This window comes from Anabrus simplex, chromosome 1 (genome assembly GCF_040414725.1).
Source record: "Anabrus simplex isolate iqAnaSimp1 chromosome 1, ASM4041472v1, whole genome shotgun sequence".
NCBI classification, from domain to species: Eukaryota; Metazoa; Arthropoda; class Insecta; order Orthoptera; family Tettigoniidae; genus Anabrus; species Anabrus simplex.
In genome coordinates, this window is record NC_090265.1 from 856,615,903 (window position 1) to 856,636,210 (window position 20,308).

The following is a 20,308-nucleotide window of genomic DNA, read 5'->3' on the forward strand; positions in this document are numbered from 1 at the left end:
ATATGCAACATCTTCAGCTAAAAGATTTAACAAAAATTGACAAGACAAATAAAACACTTGTGATGATTATGATAATGATGATCAGATACAATGTTTGCTCATGTTGGGTTAAAAATTTCCAGCAAGTCAATGTCCAATGAAATTGACGTAAGGGGACTTCTTTGAAAGCGGTTTGTAAAGTATGCCATGTTAGTGACAGTTTATTTTGTTGTGAAGATACCACTGCAAGATATGAACTTGCTAGTAAACTATTTCTGAAATGCAGGAACTGTAAAGCTCAGTATTCATTTCATACCAGTAGGAAGGTTCACAGTGGGGATGAAACTAATATTAGGTTTGTGTATGGATTGCGTACTATAGGTAAAGGTGAATTAGCTGGTAAGACACTATGTGCACTCATGAATCTCCCAAGTGGCCCAACAAAATTTCAGAAGTATACAGGTACATTATGTGAAGCTGCTAAGCATTGTGCTATTGCCTCTATGAAGGCTGCTGTCCGTGATGCAATTGAAATTAATGATAATTCTACAGATCTTGCTGTGGTTGTTGATGGGACGTGGCAGCGTAGAGGGCATACTAGTCTGAATAGTGTAGTAACTGTAACAAGCATGGATAATGGCAAAGTGCTAGATGTAGAGGTTCTGAGTAAGTACTGTCATAAGTGTAGATTTATAGAAGATAATGAAAAACTTAAATTACATAAAGAAAGTTCTGAATGTAGTGTAAATTTTGAAGGGCCCAGTGGGAATATGGAAGCTGCAGGTGCAGTAAACATTTTTTCCTGGTCAGTTGATATGTTTGAAGTAAGGTATGTAAAATATTTAGGGGATGGAGACAGTAAGAGCTTCAGGAGTGTGGTAGAAGCAAAGCCATATCGAGATGTCAGTGCAGAAAAGCTGGAATGTGTTGAACATGTTCAGAAAAGAATGGGAACCCGCCTTCGCAAGTTGAGGAAAGATATGAAAGGCATAAAATTACCAGATGGAAAACCACTATCTGGGAATGGTAGACTCACAGACAAGGAGATAGACAGTTTGCAGAACTATTTTGGTATGGCAATTAGAAGGAACTGTGACAGTGAGATGAAAATGAAGCAGAATATCTGGGCAATTTATTTTCATAAACTATCAACTGACACAGAGTCTTGTCATGCCTTGTGCCCCAAAGGACCAACCTTATGGTGTAAATACAACTGTGCTCTAGCAGCTGGTGAACAGTATAGTCATAGGCACTCATTGCCTGTTGAAGTGTGCAATGTAATAAAGCCAGTTTTTAGAAGTTTGACTGATCATAACCTGTTGCATAAATGTTTGCATGGTAAAATACAGAAGCCAAATGAATTATTTAAGAGTGTAATATGGTCTAGAATTCCTAAAACAGTATTTGTAGTTAAGGATACATTGAATTTGGGTGTTTATGATGCAGTTGTTTCATTTAATGATGGCAATGTTGGTAGAGTTAGGCTGCTTCGAAAGTTAGGCATAAAACCTGGGAAAAATATGGTGAAGGCATGTTCCGAGTTGGATGCTGTCCATGTCAAGAAAGCAGATTATGAAGTGACTATGATAGCTAGGAAGCCAAGAATGCACTCAAGGAATGCTTAAAGGACCAGGGAGGATAAAGAAAATGCAGATGACCCAGGATATGGTGCAGGGATGTTCTAAAGTGAGTAACAAACTATGTTCAAATTTTAACCTGTTTTCTGATATTTTATATTTTTAATTTTTAAGTTCATTTTTTTCAAGAACTAACTGTCATAGAACAATAAAACTTTTAAATCATATAGATAATGGGATGAACATTATTGATGCATTTCTTAAAGAGTTAAGGTTTAATATTTCAGAAATTATAAATTAATAAAACTGAAATATTTGGATATTTTGGAAATTAATTTAACAAGTTGCAAAAAATTCTCTAAAAATTACATTATACAAGGTACTTACCTACAAAAATAGGTCAAGGGAGATAAACTCTCCCTCTACCAGCTATTAAAAGTTTATAACATTATCATGAACAGTTCACGAGAAAAATGTACCTGCAATTGACCAATTTAACATTGTGGTAATACAAGGTACAACCTCCCCTTCAACATTTTCAGTTTTTGACATATCAGTATCCTAATAAAAAGAATTCAACCCCATTTTCAATGGTTTTTCCAAAAACAAAAAGTACATTTTTCTTTATTTTAATAGAGATAAAAAAAATACCATTTTTCACTTCTGCAACATGTTAAGTTTTTGAGATATACTGTAGACATGCTCATTTTAAAATTTCACCCCCTTTTTAGTTCCTCTTAAGTGGAGTTTCCAAAAACAAATCACCTATGTTTACTTTTACAGGAGATTCCAAATACCAATTTTTACGTCTGTAACATTGTACGTTTCTGAGATATACTGTAGATATAGTCTTTCAAAAAATTCACCCCATTTGTCACTCCTGTTTAACTGGATTTTACAAAAACAAAAAATATGTGTTTCTTTACTTTTAAAGGAGATTCCAAATACCATTTTCAGACCTGTAAATATGTTCAGTTTCTGAGATATAAGTATCCTCATTAAAGGCATTCAACCCTTTTTTCACCCCTCCTAGTGGGATTTTTTGAAAACAAAAACAAATACTTGTTTATTTTTAAAGGAGATTCTAAATACCAATTTTTACATCGGTAAACTTTTAAAGTTTTGAGATATAGTTACACTCATTTTAAAAATTCACCCACCTTTTCACCCCCTTAGCGACGAATATCCAAAAATCCTCCCTTAGCGAGCACCTACATTGTAATATAAATGTGCCCTCAAAATTTCATTTCATTATGTCCAGTCGTTTTGGCTAGGTGATGATGAATCAGTCAGTCATTCAGTCAGTCAGTCAGTCAGTCAGTCAGTCAGGACATGTTCTTTTATATATGGTATATAGATTATCACTTGATTCATTTTATTGCATTTATTATGTACTATGTGTGTGTGTTAGCATTATGATTATGTATACAGAGATTTGCTGCTTTATATAGGATACTAGCTGATGTACCCGTGCTTCGCTACAGGATTCTCAGAAAGACCAACTTAGTGGTTTTCCTAACTGAATTCAACATACGTCATTACAAAAACATCAGTAGGAATGTAGCGATTGAAAGCGATGTTATGATATAAAATACTCTATCAAATGAAAAACCGCACACTTTCTCACTTTCAACGAACAGTACTACGGTGCCGATCTAAGAGTCCAAAGTTCCAGAGCTGGAATAACCAGGTCGCTGACTGCCGTGAACACTCCTCTGTCATTATTCTGTTAAATATGCACACTACTCATTCCAATTAGTGGCTCAGAGTAGGGATTGTATAGCTCGAATACTATGATGAACCAGTGTGTAACGTACCAGATACAGTATATTAGAAAATGTATGAACCAGAGGAATGGCATGCTAAAGAAGAAAGTTATCTTACACCCCAGCTACTTCCCACCAATATACAGGCAGGCTGTTACAGTCGGTACGACCAGGCGAGTTGGCCATGTGGTTAGGGGCGCGCAGCTGTGAGATTGCATCCAGGAGATAGTGGATTCGAACCCCACTGCTGGCAACCCTGAAGATGGTATTCGGGAGATGGTGGGTTCGAGCCCCACTGTCGGCAGCCCTGACGATGGTTCTCCGTGGTTTCCCATTTTCACACCAGGCAAATGCCGGGACTGTACCTTAATTAAAGCCACGGCCGCTTCCTTCCACTTCCTAGAACTTTCCTATCCCATCGTTGTATAAGACATATCTGTGTCGGTGCAACTTTAAGCAAAAAAAATAAATAAAAAAATGGTATTCTGGTTTCCCATTTTCACACCAGTCACACCAGGCTGTACCTTAAAGCCAAGGCCGCTTCCTTCACACCACTATTCATTTCCTATCCCATCGTCGCCATAAGACCTACCTGTGTTGGTGCGACGTCAAGCAAATTTAAAAAAACCTTGGTACGCTGCAGTAATCCTATCTATCGGGGATGAGAGGAAAGAGAAGACAAAAAGCACATCACAACAAACAATGGTCAATGTAGTGTTATTGTTGATAAAGTTTATGAGCTTTCTATATTGCAGGCCTTCACATTAGTTTTCTTTCGACTCTGTGATATTAGGGTGTCTTACAAAATTATTTATAACGTAGACTGTAGTTCCTTATTCTCAGACTTTACATACCGATTTTCACTAAATTCTGTTTACCCATTTTCTCGTGACTCGGCGCTGATATGGACTTAGTAACAAAAATCCAAATTCATGAATATCTCTGATTATATGCGGTACGGTAACAATGTATAAGACATAAATGATTGGAAATTTAATAACTTCTTACATAACTACTACTAACTTACGACATAACTAAAGTTAGGTTAGTTATGTAGTATTTATCGATACGACCACTAATAACATAAATAACTTATTTGAGAATTACATTTCAGACCTTCCCCTAAACTACCATTTCACTCAGCGTGAATAAAATAATTTGTAGCCTAGATTGCAGTGGTCATTACATACCGATTTTCATTAAATTCTCTTCAGCCGTTTTATCGTGATGCGTGTACATACATACATACAGACAGACAGACAGACAGACAGACAGAAATTACGGAAAAGTAAAAAATGCATTTCGTTGTCACTGTGGACATTACCGGCACAGAATTCTGAGCAATGTACAGACAAAACTCTTATTTTATATATATAGATTACATTTCAGGCCTTCCCCTAAACTACCATTTCACTCAGTGCGAATAACATTATTGATAGCCTAGATTATAGCGACCTATTCCCCGACTTTGCATACCAATTTTCGTGAAGATACAACCACTAATAAAATAAATATTTGACAATTAAATTTTAGGCCTTCCCGACGTTGCATACCAATTGTCGTGAAGATACGACCACTAATAAAATAAATATTTGACAATTAAATTTTTTATGCCTTCCCCTAAACTACCATTTTTCTCAGCGTGTGTAGCCTATATTGTAGCGACTTATTTTCCATCTTTGTCTAGCGATTTTCATTAAGACACGACCACTAATAACATAAATATTTGAGAATTAAATTTCAGGCCTTCCCCTCAACTACCATTTCACTCAGCATGATTAAAATAATTTATAGCCTAGATTGTAGCGGTTCATCACCCAACTTTACATTCCGATTTTCATAAAATTCTCTTCAGCCGTTTTCTCGTGATGCGTGTACATACATACATACAGACAGACGGACAGACAGACAGACAGACAGACAGACAGACAGACAGACAGACAGACAGACAGAAATTACGGAAAAGTAAAAAATTCATTTTCTTGTTACTGTGGACATGACCGATACAGAAATACCATTCTTTTCAAATTCTGAGCAATGTACAGACAAAACTCTTATTTTATATATATAGATGTATTTATTTGTGAAACAACTTTAATATACAATATTAAATAGAAGGAAGGATCCACCTTTTCAATACTTTATATATTTTAACCTGTTCATTTGGGACTGGTTTCAACACAATTGAAATGTCATCATCAGCCAATTAGCAAAGCAGAGCAAAAACTAAACCATAAAGTTCTAAAAACACATACTGTAATACAATGATCACAATCAAAAAGAGTATGTAGAATAAATAACACTATCATGCCAAAGCAATTCCAGTTGATGTTCATAACACAATGATCACAGACAAAAGAGTAAAAAGATCAACACTATTTTGTGCAAAAATAATTCCAGTTGAATTTCATAAGCATGTCTTGTATAATCTTGTTGCGCTGCATTCACATATTATGAAGACCTTGTATTAAAGGTCAATAACGAGTTAAAGGACTTGTTCTAAGATGAAAAATTGAAGAATAACTTGTTATGAAATTGCACTTGTGATATGCAGTTGTTGCTAGGCAAGGTCTTGTAGGCATTTGTTTTTTTCAGCCGAAGAGTGGAAAGCGATGTAATTTAAGTCTTAAGAATACAGTGTAGGACTTAATATCAACAATTCGAAGCAGATATATACATTTTAAAAAGAATTTGAATTATTAAAAAAGAATAAAATCAAATAAAAATATTTTAAAAATAGGAAGAAAATTTAAAAGAATTACAATATGAGGCTCAAATCGAACAGCTTGCCATGGTGATTGATAAAAGTATGGGAGATGATAAATAAAGAAAAGGTGGGGAATAATGAGCGCTTATTAGAGGGTGGGAGGAAAAAAGGAGGGGAGGGGGAAAATAAGGAGGATCATGGGGACGTTGTGGATACCTACACCTGATGCCAACTCAAAGGGAATACGTCATAATAACACTCAAAGTGTTCCAGGTACTGTTAAGTGAAAAAGTGAGGGATAAATTTCTTGTACAAATAGTGCTGCGCACGGCTGTGAGCTTGCATCTGGGAGATAGTGGGTTCGAATCCCACTGTCGGCAGCCCTGAAGATGGTTTTTTGTGGTTTTCCATTTTCACACCAGGCAAATGCTGAAGCTGTGCCTTAATTAAGGTCAAGGCCACTTCCTTCCAACTCCTAGGCCTTTCCTATCCCATCGTCGCCATAAGACCTATCTGGGTCGGTGCGACGTAAAGCCCCTAGCAAAAAAAAAAAAGTACTGATCTTTTTACTATTGACTGTGATCATTGTGTTATGAACATCAACTGGAATAGCTTCGGCATGAAATACTGTTATTTTTTCTACGTATTATTTTTGACTGTGATCATTGTATTATGTGTTTTTAGAACTTTATACGATATAATTTTTGCTCTGCTTTGCCAATTGACTGATGATGACACTCCAAATGTGTTGAAACCAGTCTCAAATTAACAGGTTGTAACTTCTATTTGGTTCAACTTAATAACAGAGTATTGAAAAGGTGGAACCTTCCTTCTATTTAATATTGTATATTTCTCTATTCAGTATGGAACAATCATGAAATTTTTAAAACAACTTTAAGACATTACAGCACATCTTGCAATACTGTTACCATAACTGTAGAGTCATCGTCCTGTCATTGTATGCATTTAGAAGTATGAGATAATTTAGAGAGTTCCTAGTTTGCCTCAAGTTATTTCAACACAATCTGTAACACTTATGATCTGGGTGTGAGTGGTATCATGGACTGTTTATAACTATGACATGGGAGTAATACCATGTGACAACTAGTGTCTATATAAAGAGCAGGATCTTATAGCGGTTAGTCAGTTGGATGGACAGCCTCGAGCGATGGTTGTAGTCAGTTGGAAGGAATCTTTGTCGATTGATAGTCATATAGAGAGTAAGGCCACAGTTGGTCAGTCAGTCAGTCAGTTGGAGGTAGAGCAGTGACATGGATACGTAGTCGTCTGTGACCAAAGGGATTATAGTGTATGTTCAGAGTGTGTTTCGTGTATCTGTTCGGTTGAGTTCTTGTGTCAGTTCAGTGACATCCAAATATTGAGTCATCATAATACAGACTAACAGTTATCCGTGAATTAATTGTAAAGTTGATTGTGAAGTGAGAATATATTTTCAAGCTATGCTATATCTTGTTTGTGGAACTAAAAGGATACTTCACCAAATTAGGTTTGAGATACCTACACCTGATACAAACTCAAAGGAATACATCATAATAACACTCCAAGTGTTCAAGGTACTGTTAAGTGAAACAGTGAGGGATAAATTTCTTGTACAACTTTTAAATGTCCGGTCAAGAGGATTTCAAATTTAATGCCTAAGAGTATCTTTCAGTTGTAATTTCAGAGTTTTATAGTATCATGTAAATTATCGCAGCAAATCTCGCCTTTAAATTATAAATTTAAAGAATATATTTTGTTTAGTATCAAATACAATTAATTGTTTTATTTCAATGGTAAATCAGATAACCTCAAACTTTAGTTGGGAAACCAAACGACAATGTCCTTTTCCCAGAACCTGTACGTTATGCTGTCAAAGTAAGCTTATTAACCTACACCCTAGATTATCAAGATTCTCATTGTATTATCATTACATTTATTTGAAGCTGGCACCCATCAACAATTGTATGTGTAAGCAATCAGGTAAGTACTAAGTGAGAGTACGTAGTCCGATTGTATGTGTTAAGTAATCGGGTAAGTAGTAAGTGAGAGTACGTAATCTGATGATTGAGTATTTTATTTCATGAATATTTTAATTCTGCTTCATTTTAAATTAGTGAGCAAGCGCAAAGTGTCACCACAACGTGGAGCTCGAATAATTCAGAACTTGTTCTGAATGACAGTATACCCTAGGTTGATTTTGGGAAGAATATGCACATCTAAGCCAACGGAATTATAACCGGTAAATGTGAGGAGTGTAATTTTGTGTTACATGCCAAGGGATTTGAAAAGGGAAATCAGTTTGAGATCGCATGCTATTACTAGAGAACCAAAGATGGACAAGAATACTATAGCAAGTCACGTGACGAGGAACTTTTGCTTCTACGAACATCCAAGCTAAGGTGGAGAATAGGGAGCTGGTGAACATGATGAAAGTTTCTGAAGTAAGTCACGAAAGTGCAGAAGTTGAGAAGCACCCTGAAACTCAAAAGGAAGTGTCAGGGGGGATGGACCTACAACTTTTTAATTTGGTGGTGTCCAGAATGGAACAAATTAGTAGTAGTAGCAAAAATAGTAGTAAACAGTCAAATAGCAAAATAGAACACTTTTTTTACAAGTTGCTTTACCACACCAATATAAATGGTCCATTATTGGACATTATAAATTTTCCAGCTAACTCATTTCTGGCTGCCAGCGTTTCACCCCCGTGTGCTAAGTTGGGCTCATCAATTGGTAAATGGCACACCCACAAAGACGCATGGCTAGTGCATACCGTGGAGGCCACTCCGTAGGCTTGGGTGGGTCAGTGAACTACAGAACAAACAGGAAACTTTGACACAGAAGGTGACAGAGGAAGAAGAAAAATTACAGGAAGAACTGAAAATAATAAAAGAGAATGCTGAGAGAGTAGCAGAAGGAAAAGTAATGAATTGCCACAGAGTACTACAGCAAGAAATTAGAGAAGGTCAGACTGCAAGAGAAGTGGTAGTAACAAGTGGTTCATTCAGTAGGGACCAAGAGTTGCTTAAGTTTTCTGGTAAACAGTTCAGTCCTATGGAATTTGTAAAATTAGTCGAGAAAAGATTTGCAAGTAAGTTGAGGGATAATATTATCATATGGGAATGCATGTTGGAGTTTGTCAAATGCTTTCATCGAAGAAAGTAAAACATGGTTTCAAGTGTACCATAATAATATGTAAAATTTAGGAGAATTTAAAGAGAAGTTCATTGACAATTTTTGGGATGAAAATGTACAAGGTCGTGAAAGAGAAAGTATTATGTTTGGTAAATATAGAAAACAGGAGGGAGTGTCTATGACTGAATATTTTCTGGCACACGTGCTCATATGGAAAAACCTTAATAGCATAGGGGCAGAAGTTGATATCATAAGGATTATGTTAAAACATTGTTCTGATAGGATAACATACCTGCCAACTTTACAAATCCAAAAATCAGGAGATTTTGATTTGAAAATCAGGAAAAATCAGGAGAAATCAGGAGATACAATTGGTCAAAATTGCTTATTCTACACGTCGTGCGCAACACAATACTACGATATATTTATAACACTTATTGTCTCAAAGCCCGACTGTTGCTATACGAGGCTACAAGGCTAAAAATTACACATCTCTATTCCCTCACACGAAGTACGTAAGTGGGATGATCGCTCTCTGATAAGCCTACCACATGTGTGAATCAGTCATGCACGTAGATGCCATTACTTAGCAAATGCATAGATTAATATATTGCATCAAGCGCTCGCGCAATTATGCGAAGTGCAATGCTATTTGGATCAAATAACTAGCTGATGTACCCATGCTTCGCTACGGAATTCTCAGAAAGACTGTCCTTATAGTTTTCCCAACTGAAGTCAACATGTCATTACGACGACGCCAGTATGAATGTCGCGATTAAAAGCAATGCTTTCATACGACATATTCAATAAAATGAAAACAGCACATTTTCTCACTTTTAGCGAAAAGAACTATGGTGTCAATCTAACAATTCAAAGTTTCAGAGCTAGAATGACCAGGCTGCAGACAGCCGCGAACACTCCTGTGTAATTATTCTCTTTAAGTGTGCACACTGCTCATTCAAATTACTACCTCAGAGTAGGGATCGAATAGCTGGAATACTATGATGATCTAGTGTGTTACGTACCAGTAGTATCAGAAAATTTATGAACCAGAGAATGGCATGCTAAAGAAGAGAGATCTAACTCCCCACTCCCCAGCTTCTTCCCGCCAGTATTCAGGCAGGCTGTTATACTTGAAACGCAGCAGTAATCCCGTCTATCGTAGATAAATGGCAGCAGAATACACAAAGCACATCACAACAATGGTCAATGTAATGTTATTTTTTATCAATTTTATGAGCTTTCTATATTGGAGGTCTTCACATTTAGTTTTCTTCCAAATCTGTGATATTAGATCATCTAATGTAAAGTGAGTCGTCCTTTCTTTCATGACTCCCTCTTGTGTTATTATTCAAGTGATCGTTCCTTCATGACTTTCCTCATTCTTATAATCTTCAAAATTAAATCACCATCACCACCAATATTATTGTAGTCGGAGCGGTAAAACTGAATAAGCAAATTATCACAAAAATAATTTATTCTATTATTACCACCTTTTCAATACAAGCCAAGTGCTACGTGGATGAAATCTATATAACACTATATACACTTCTCAGGGACATGTTTCGCCCCTTGTTAACGGCATTATCAGCCTGTACGTAACCTTAAGGTCAAATGTCTGAAACATTATCTATTCATACATGGATTACAATGAAAAGTATGTTACACATTAATCCATGTATGAATAGATAATATTTCAGACATTTGAACTTAAGGTTACCCAAAGGTTGATGATGCCCTTAACAAGGGGCGAAAAATGTCCCTCAGAAGTGTATATAGTATTATGTAGATTTCATCCACGTAGCACGTAGCTTGTATTGAATAGGTGGTGATAATAGAATAAATTATTTTTGTGATAATATGCGTAAGTCAGTTTCAATACGAATCAATCATGAGAATTGTCTCTTGCAAAACTGAATAAGACAAATATTAGGAAATTGCATTCTCTGTAACTTTTGTTATGTAGTACTTTTCAATATGACCACTAAGATAGGTAATTAAAAATTAAATTTTTGGCACCTTCCCCTAAACTACCATTTCAAACAGAGTGAATAAAATTATTTATAGCATAGACTGTAGTTCCTTATTCCCTGACTTTACATAAAATTCTGTTCACCCATTTTCTCGTACCTTGGCGCTGATATGGACTTAGCAAAAGAAAAAAAACTAATTCTTGAATATCTCTGTTATCACAGCCAGTACAGTCAAAATGTATAAGTTATAAATGATAGGAAATGTAATAATATATAACTTTAGTTACGTAGTATTTATCACCAGGGCCAATAAAAACAAATATTTGAGAATTAAATTTTAGGCCTTCCCCTAAACTACCATTTCACTCAGCGTGAATAAAATTATTTATGGCCTAGGTTGTAGCGCCTTATTCCCCGACGTTATATACCGATTTTCTTTACATTCTCTTCAGCCGTTTTCTCGTGATGAGCCTGCGTACATACATACATACATACTGACAGACATTACGGAAAATTAAAACTTGTATTTCCCCTTGTTACTATGACCACGACCGGTACGGAAATATTATTTTTAAATTCTGAGCAATGTACAGACAAAACATTTTATTTATACTGAGATAAATTAAAATTAGTCAATTGTCTCCAAATGGCTCCTAAAATCTCTAGAAAAGTCACTAGTCGTTATCATTTGAAATTATGTCACTAAATTACTAAGAAAGTGATTAGTCTCTAGAATTGACCAAAGAGGACGGAATCGACTAGACTGACGTGAACGAACACGAACACAGCACGCGAGAACGAGAGATTGACAATCGATATACAGGTTTCAATAAACATCGCACATTCGCGCACATTTCTCGCATTAATAAACTTCGATATTTCGTTTGAAAGCGGCCAATGAGCGAAGGACTTCTGGCCACTGGCGTAAAAAAGCTGAAATGGCAGGATTTTAAAACAAATGTTTAAAGTTCACCAACAAATAAGCTAAAATCGGGAGAAAAGATAGAATAATCGGGAGGCGGGAAGAACTGTCGAAAATCGGGAGTCTCCCGCCTAAATCGGGAAAGTTGGCAGGTATGGATTAGGGAAGCTGCCTGTATGCAAAAAGGCAGTACTATTAAATAAATGGAGGTATTATTAGACAGTTTTGAGGCTCTGAATACTAGCACAGGTGGTAGTTGACCACAAAATAGACGAGTAGAGGGAGGGGGAAACAGGTCAGAAAATTATCAGAGGGGTAATAATTATGATCAGCCGAGGACTAATAGAAATTTCAATAATGATAGGGGTCAGCAGAGTTACCAGAGGCAATCTGGAGATGAGAGGCGTGAGAATGTTAATTATGTGAGAAATTCAGAACAGAATAGTCAGATAGATAATAATAGGCCTAATTTGAATGTTATTCAGGAGTCATCATCAAGCCAGAGCACTTTAAACTCTCAGCGGACTGGATAAGTAGGTCACGTGGACAGTCCGAAGGTATGAGCAGTCAAAAACAGGTAGATAGTGTATGTAATTGTGTAGTGAAAGTAGATTTAAGAGAACGACGTGATTGTGACCTAAGTAATTGTAAGTCAAATGTTTTAAGTAACGATATAGTCATAGATAGTAAAGTAATTAATAGTAGCATAAATTTAGACATAAGAAGTGGTCTGGTAAGTGATGTAAGTACTTATAATACTGAGAATATAAGTAGTGAGGTAGTTACACCGATGATAGAGATTATGATATGGAGAAGGAAAGTGAAGGTACTATTAGATTCTGGTAGTGAAAGGACATGCATTAGCTTCAAGCTTCACGAGGAAGTTCTGAAAGAAAATCAGGATATAACGGAAATTCCCGTGAGGGAAAACAGCTGTTGGTAGTAAGTCATAGAGATTCAATAAACTGATAGCGGTACCAACCATGATTGAAGATGAATGTAACTTCCAGCCATGCCTTGTACCAAACCTTGTGTATTCAGTTATTTTAGGAGCTGATTGGCTTACAAATCATGGGGCTAGATTAGACTTTGATTCAGGTAGTGTTTGTTTGTCCTCGGTATGTGTAAAATATGATGGGTCTGAGGTAGGTGTTGGTAACGTGTGTTCTATTAAAGATATAAGAGAGGTGAATGAAGTTCCTAGTGAGAGGAACTGTTTTGATGTGTGTCACGTGTCCATATGACAGAATCTGAGGGACAGTCTGTATGAGGCAGTGATGAGAAGTAATTTGAGTCAATTACAGGAAGATCAATTGTGTTCGATGTTAGTAGAGTATCGAGATGTATTTAGGGATAAGCCAGGAAGAACACACATATATGAAGGCAAATTTGTAGTACATGACCATCATTTTTTGGACATAAGTACCCCATTCTACTCAAATATACTAGTGCCGTCGACGAACAAACGTTATGCTGGATTACAGAATAATTGAACCATCTTGTAGCCATAGTATTAATCCTTTAATTGTTGTTGCCAAGAAGGATGGGTCTGTAAGGTTATGTATGGGTGCCAGGCTGGTGAATCAGAGAATTGAGGCAGATCAACAGAGACCTGAAACAGTGGAAGAACTTATTCAGCATTTTGAAGGAAAAAAATGGTTTTCCATCATGGATTTATCTTCTTCACTTTAGTACATTCCTCTCGGAAAAGAGGATAGACCTCTCACAGCCTTTGCATATAAGAACTGTTTGTATCAATTTGCTAGGATTCCATTTGGAACAAAGACATCTTCCACAGCGTTGATTCATGCTATGTCTAGAGTTTTAGGTCGGGACACAGGGGATTTTGTAACTATGTACATTGATGACGTGGTAATAGCATCCCGCACTTTTGAGGAACACAAGGAACATTTGGATGTAGTTTTACAGAAGATTAGAGGGGCCTTCACATTAAAACTGGGCAAGTCGACATTGTACAAACAACAGATTACATTTTTGGGGCACACTGTATCTGCACAGGGGTTAAAACCAGAACAAACGAGATTAGAGAAGATTAACAACACAAGTACTCCACGTAACGTTACACAGTTAAAATCATTTTTAGGGGTTTGCAATTATTTTAGATGTTTCATTATTCAATATGCAGTGTTGTTAGAGCCATTTAGAGGATTATTGAAAGGTGGAGCTAAATGGAAGTGGACGGTTGAACATGATGAGGCATTTCTTAGGCTGAAGAAAGGTTTTAATGATGCAATTATGTTAAAATACCCTATGCCTTATCGTGAGATCATACTCATGACCGATGCATCAGAAAAGGGTATTTCCGGATGTTTGTGCCAGAGGGATGATGAAGAAAATTTGGGTATTGTTTCCTTGTCGAGTCAGGGACTCAGCTTGACAGAAAAGAGGTATACCATTATGAGAATTGAGTTCTTAGCCATTATTTATTTGTTGAGTTTAGAATGTATGTATTAGGAAACAAGTTTGAGATATGGACAGATCACCAGGCATTGGTATTTATTAAGACAAGTAAAAGAATGACAAGGTGGATTTTGACTATCAGTGAATATGACTTTACTATTCGACACATTAAGGGTTGTCTTGGCCGATTTTCTCAGTAGGAATCTATCAGGCAATACGGAGTCCAGGTATGTAGAGATAACAGAAGGAATACTGGTATGTGTGGGTAGTGTAACTGACAACATGACAGAATGGGATTGGTTACGTCACAACAGGTTGGAACAAGAGAGGAAGGATGAGATGTATGCTATCCTGACCTTGCTAAGAGATAAGGAGGCACATGTTGAAGTGAAGGAAAGTAAACATGAGTACAAACTAAGGAGTGGTTTCCTGTCAAAGGAGTGTCATTCTGGTCAATTTAAAGTTTGTGTACCAAAGTCATTACAGGAAGAAATGATTTGGTATTGTCAGGGGTCGGGGTTGCCTCGCTGCCAGCCTCTTCCTCAATAATAGTCAATGTGTTCTCCTCACGATGACCAGATGATGCTGTGTCATTAGTAGCCTATCCTCCAGGCTTACTCTGTATGCGCAGCGGTTGGATGACTCACCACAACTCCGATGCGTGGACCTTGACAGGAGGGTTGGTCTTCAGTAAGTAGACCCCATAGCCCAGCTGTTTATCCACCTCAATGGGACCAACCCACTTAGGTGCGAGACCTGTGTGAAACCCTGGGTCTTGAGATACACTTGGCAAAAATCTCCAACATATCGTGATAATTCCTTATCCATCAGTCGCATGAAGGTGGGAGAAGCATTCTTCAATCCAAAGGGCATTACTGCAAACTGGTACAATCCTCTCGGTGTCATGAAAGCGGTCAGTGGTCTAGAACTTTCCTCAACCTCCTCTTGCCAGTATCCGGAGTTGAAATCCAGCGTGCTGAAAATCTTAGACCCACTTGTTTCAGCGAGTCTTTCAGGTCAGGCAGGGGATAGGCATCACTAACAGTCTTCTCGTTCAACCTGCGAAAGTCCATGCACGGCCCCATTCTTCTTCGATAGGACGATAGGTGAAGCCCAACAGGATGTAGAGGGTTCAATGAGACCTTGCCCTTCCATCTCTTGAATCTTCTGGATGATGAAGTTGTGTTTATCCGGGTTGATTGGATATGGACGTTGCTTGATAGGTGAGGAAGTGCTGCATTCAATGGTGTGCGTTACCATGGTAGTCCATCCTATTTTATTGGTGATGACTTCCGGAAAGTTCTTTAAGGTATGTCTCAGCTCCTCTTCTTCACTCGGTTGAAGATGTGTTAACTGGGTATCTCTCAGGTTTACCTCAACTTCTGTACCCTTGTGAGTCCAGAGATTTCCATCGTGCCAGGCGACCCTCAGATGTCTGACTTTTCCCAAAAAGACTTCATAATCTGCGTAGTCTAGGATCACCTTATGTTCCATTAAAAAGTCGTGACCTAATATGATGTCAGGTATCAGGTTCTGAATCACTGCAACATCAATTACAATAGGCATGTTCATGCATTTAGCGGTTAGGTTAGTCTGTCCGTGGATGGAATAGGTTACCCCGTCCACTGCTCGCACTACCCTTCCGAGAAGGTGGTGAGACTTATTAGGCGGTAGTAATCTGGTAGTAATCGTATCGTGGAGTAGCTCTGTGATATCTGGTTAGATCTAGTTTTCGCTTCCTTCCGGATGCAGATGCTTGAAGAGTTGGTACTTTTGTAGGACAAAGGCGCTAGCTCTCATGCCAGCCGGTTGTGCCTCAGTCAGTAGCTTCCTTTTCACGGAGCTCTTCACCCCTTCAGAATTAAACTCGTGAGGAATTCCCCTTGAAGTCCGTCCAGTTTAGATTTAAACCCTTCAAGTAGTAGCTTGCCCCTTTAATCGCGGTGTGATGAGTTGCACGAAGATGTGCTTTGGTAAATTAGTCTTTCCTAATAGGTTGAACCGATCCCTCGATGAAGCTAGTTGGGTTCTCCTCCAGTCACCCGTGGAATTCTGGAAGACTCTCTATAATCACCTTTGGGTCTAGGTGTCCTGTACTGCTGGTAGAGGTGTGGCGATATGTTCTGTTTGAGTCAATCTATCTCCTACTGCATGAAGGATGCTTTCCCTTATGTTCTGCACATCTCCCTCGATGGTCGAAATCCAGTTTTCTATCCTTCCTTCAACAGCAGAAATACGATTCCTGAGATTTTCCTCGATGTTAGAAATCCTCCCCTCAACCTGTTGTTTTATGCCGGAAACCTGGATTTCCACCCCCTCCTTGAGGTCCAAGATATTCCCTTCCAGCTGGCTTACTCTACAATCGATCTGGTCAATCTGTCCCAGTTATGACATGATGTCCAATATCTGCTGCGTTAATTGATCGGTGACGTCTCTAATTTGCAATGAAATTTTGTAATTTACGGTTGAAATTTTTTATTCTAGGCTCTGTTCTGCATTGTAGACCTGTGTGTACACTTGTGATATGTATCTGGTTAAAACTGAGTTAGCTTGAGAAATTTCTTCTGAACTTTTGCCTGAAATTTTGTCATTCTGTTCCATTATGGTGGATTTAATTTGTGAATCAACGTCTGAGATTTTATCATCGAGTGCCTGGATCATAGTCATTATGTTAGACCACATTTTGGGAATATTTACCTCATCTTCCGATGTTTCGTCGGCACCTTCGTTGACTTCGATGAAAAACTTTTCAGGATCTTCTCCTCTTTCCACGAGATCTTCCCGTAGTCGCGCCTGTAGCGATTTCTTCTTCCCGTTCGTCGGGAGATTGATCTTGGTAAGTTCGTCTTTGAGCTGTTTGGATGACATATTCTCTAGTATGACTTGCATTTTAATCTACTACACTCGTATTCACTCGTAAATTTTTACATCCTGTCAGTTGGTACAATTATTTTATTTACATGTATTTACAAATTAAACACACACCCTGCAGCAGGGGTAGTGTGGTGTCAATATCACCAAAAGGGTTGGTTTTAGGGCCTTAAAACATGGTTTTCGGGCCCATAGGGCTTACAGAGTTTTGTTCTTTGCGTCAAGGGGCTTAAATTGAGTTTTGTCTTGTCTTTTACAACAAATTCAATATTTTGCCTATATTAGCCTAGTATTTTTATTCAAGGTTATGAACTAACAATTCTTATCTAAGAAGTCCATTAAAAACACATATGAATTAACAGACAAATTAAACAACTTCAGCATGCAACCTAACTACTCACTTCACTCTTTTGATATTGTAAACATTGGCCGTGCGCGTACAGGCTCGCGGCTGTGAGCTTGCATCCGGGAGATAGTAGGTTCGAATCCCACTACCGGCAGCCCTGAAGATGGTTTTCCGTGGTTTCTCATTTTACACCAGGCAAATGCTGGGGCTGTACCTTACTTAAGGCCACGGCCGCTTCCTTCCAACTCCTAGGCCTTTCCTATCCCATCGTCGCCATAAGACCTATCTGTGTCGGTGCGACGTAAAGCCCCTAGCAAAAATAAATAAATAAATATTGTAAACATGTACCCCAGCATCCAAATTTACAAATTAATTCCCATCATTGAAAATAACCTAAATAAAAATAGTCACTTGAGTAAATTAGCAATTCAAGATTTTATCACGTTGCTTAAATTGGTTGTAAACAATAACTTTTTCACGTTTAATGGCACCATCTACCAACAGAACAGCCTGGCAATGGGTTCACCGGCCTCAGGTATCCTCACAGAAATTTATATCTGGACTTTCTTGAAAACACTAAAATCAACAACAATTTTGATAATATCCTCTTTTGGGCTAGGTATGTCGATGATGTCTTGGTAGTTATAAATGAGAACTTAGATGACGCCCATACCACTCTTCAAGCTCTAAACAACATTGACTCTCATATTAAATTTACCTTGGAGTCAGAAACAGATCAAAAGATCAATTTTCTAGACCTTACCATTATTAGACATCCGGAATCTTTAACCTATAAAATTTATAGAAAACCCACCCAATCGGCTGTTACAATTCAACAAGATTCAGCTCACCCCCACCCTCACAAAAAAGCAACATATAACAGCCTTGTTCACAGAACATTCAATGTACCCATGACTAAGAAAGATCTTTATATTGAACTTAATACTATCCGTAGCATAGCAAGATTCAATGGCTTCAGCAGCCATTTCATAGAAAGTTTTATCAACAAACATAAATTCCGTCCCAAAACCACACTTAAAAAAGAACTACCTAAATACGGATCCTTCTCTACTTTCACGTACACCAACGAAATTCATAAAATCACTAATATTTTAAAGAAAAAAGGCGTAAAAATAGCTTTTAAAACCAACAGCAACAATACACACATTCTACATAATACATCACACATTAATAAAATTAATAAGTACGCAAAAGTCAGGTGTTTACAGGCTTAAATGTAACTCCTGTTCTAATATTTCTTATGTAGGGCAAACCGGTAGAAGCTTTAATATAAGATACTCAGAACACTTCAATGCAGTCAAATATAACAAATTTTCGGCTATTGGCCAACATATGGTCGACTATAATCATAAATTTACAAACATCGAATTAGACATGGATATCCTCAAAATAGCTAATAAAGGCCCTCTACTTAATATAATCAAGAATTTTTATATACATTTGGACCAATACTTTAACGCTAACTACAATTTCAATTAAATAACCGAGAAACCTAATATTTTATTTGATCTTTTCAACACTTATTTCAGGAAAAGCAAGTCAGTACACCAAAATTCTTTCTTTAAGTCAATTAAAGGTCCCCCGCCAACACAAACGTCACCATCTTTCCTCCTGCCTACCTCGCCTTAAGCCACTTCCCATTTCCCCACCCCTCCCCACTTACGTCATTCTATGCTCCTCCCCTCACTAACTTCCTTCCCTTCTGCTTTACGCTGCTCTCACTCTGTTAGTTGCACTCAACTGGCAAGCGTGTTTCACATTGCGCAAGGTGAGCTCTCAATGTTTGTTCTTTTTTCGCCAGTCTCGTCCCCTCATTCAATTTTTTCTTGCATTAACTCAAACTTTCTTTTGTCCAGGTTCATTTGGTTTCGCCAGTCTCGTCCCCTCATTCAATTTTTTCTTGCATTAACTCAAACTTTCTTTTGTCCAGGTTCATTTGGTTCCTATTGAATTGGGATTGCTCCTTTGTAACACAGCAAGTTTTCAATCTACCACAAGATATGTCCAACAGTTTTGTCAACATTTAAACTCTGTTGTGGATTTATTGGACAAAATAATTCCCTCTGCGCCAATGTTGAACTTCATATCTTCTAGAACTTAACAGAAACAGAATCCGACATAACCCAATTTTAAATGTGCAACCTTGGACTATTCGTCAACTAGAGATTATTTTATTCAATTCTGAGATAATTGTTGATTAATATTGTAATTTTACGAGACATATACCAAAATATTTTACTTGTCATTGTTCAATATAACTTTGCTACATCTACAACAGTTCATATTTTCACCATTTTATATGTATATCATTCCACCACATCCCCATCTTTCATCTCACCGCATAACTCTGTTTTAGGACTATGGTATACATTTATGTATCTTGGCTAGGCTGATGATGGTCCTTATAGGACCGAAACTAGTACCTTGTAATAGCACATTGTAATGTTTTTGTAAACATCGCATGATTGTTAAGTATTGAGAAGGTGGATTAAAATTTTGTATTTATTTTATGTGTAGTATGTTTGTATCTCCATCCGTGCCCCCCCCCCCCCTAAAATTGTTTTGAAAATGAAATACAGCCGATGTCCCTCAG

General features: G+C 37.5%; 1 protein-coding gene across 1 annotated transcript; it reads left to right on the top strand.

The window, feature by feature from the left end:
- Positions 1 to 398: 398 nt before the first annotated feature.
- LOC137496929 (uncharacterized) lies at positions 399 to 20,190 on the top strand. The gene is made up of 2 exons (XM_068225018.1): positions 399 to 1,665; positions 19,646 to 20,190. Exon 1 carries the CDS (start codon positions 399 to 401, stop codon positions 1,602 to 1,604), a length of 1,206 nt encoding a protein of 401 aa, XP_068081119.1. The 3' UTR covers positions 1,605 to 1,665; positions 19,646 to 20,190.
- Positions 20,191 to 20,308: the final 118 nt, after the last annotated feature.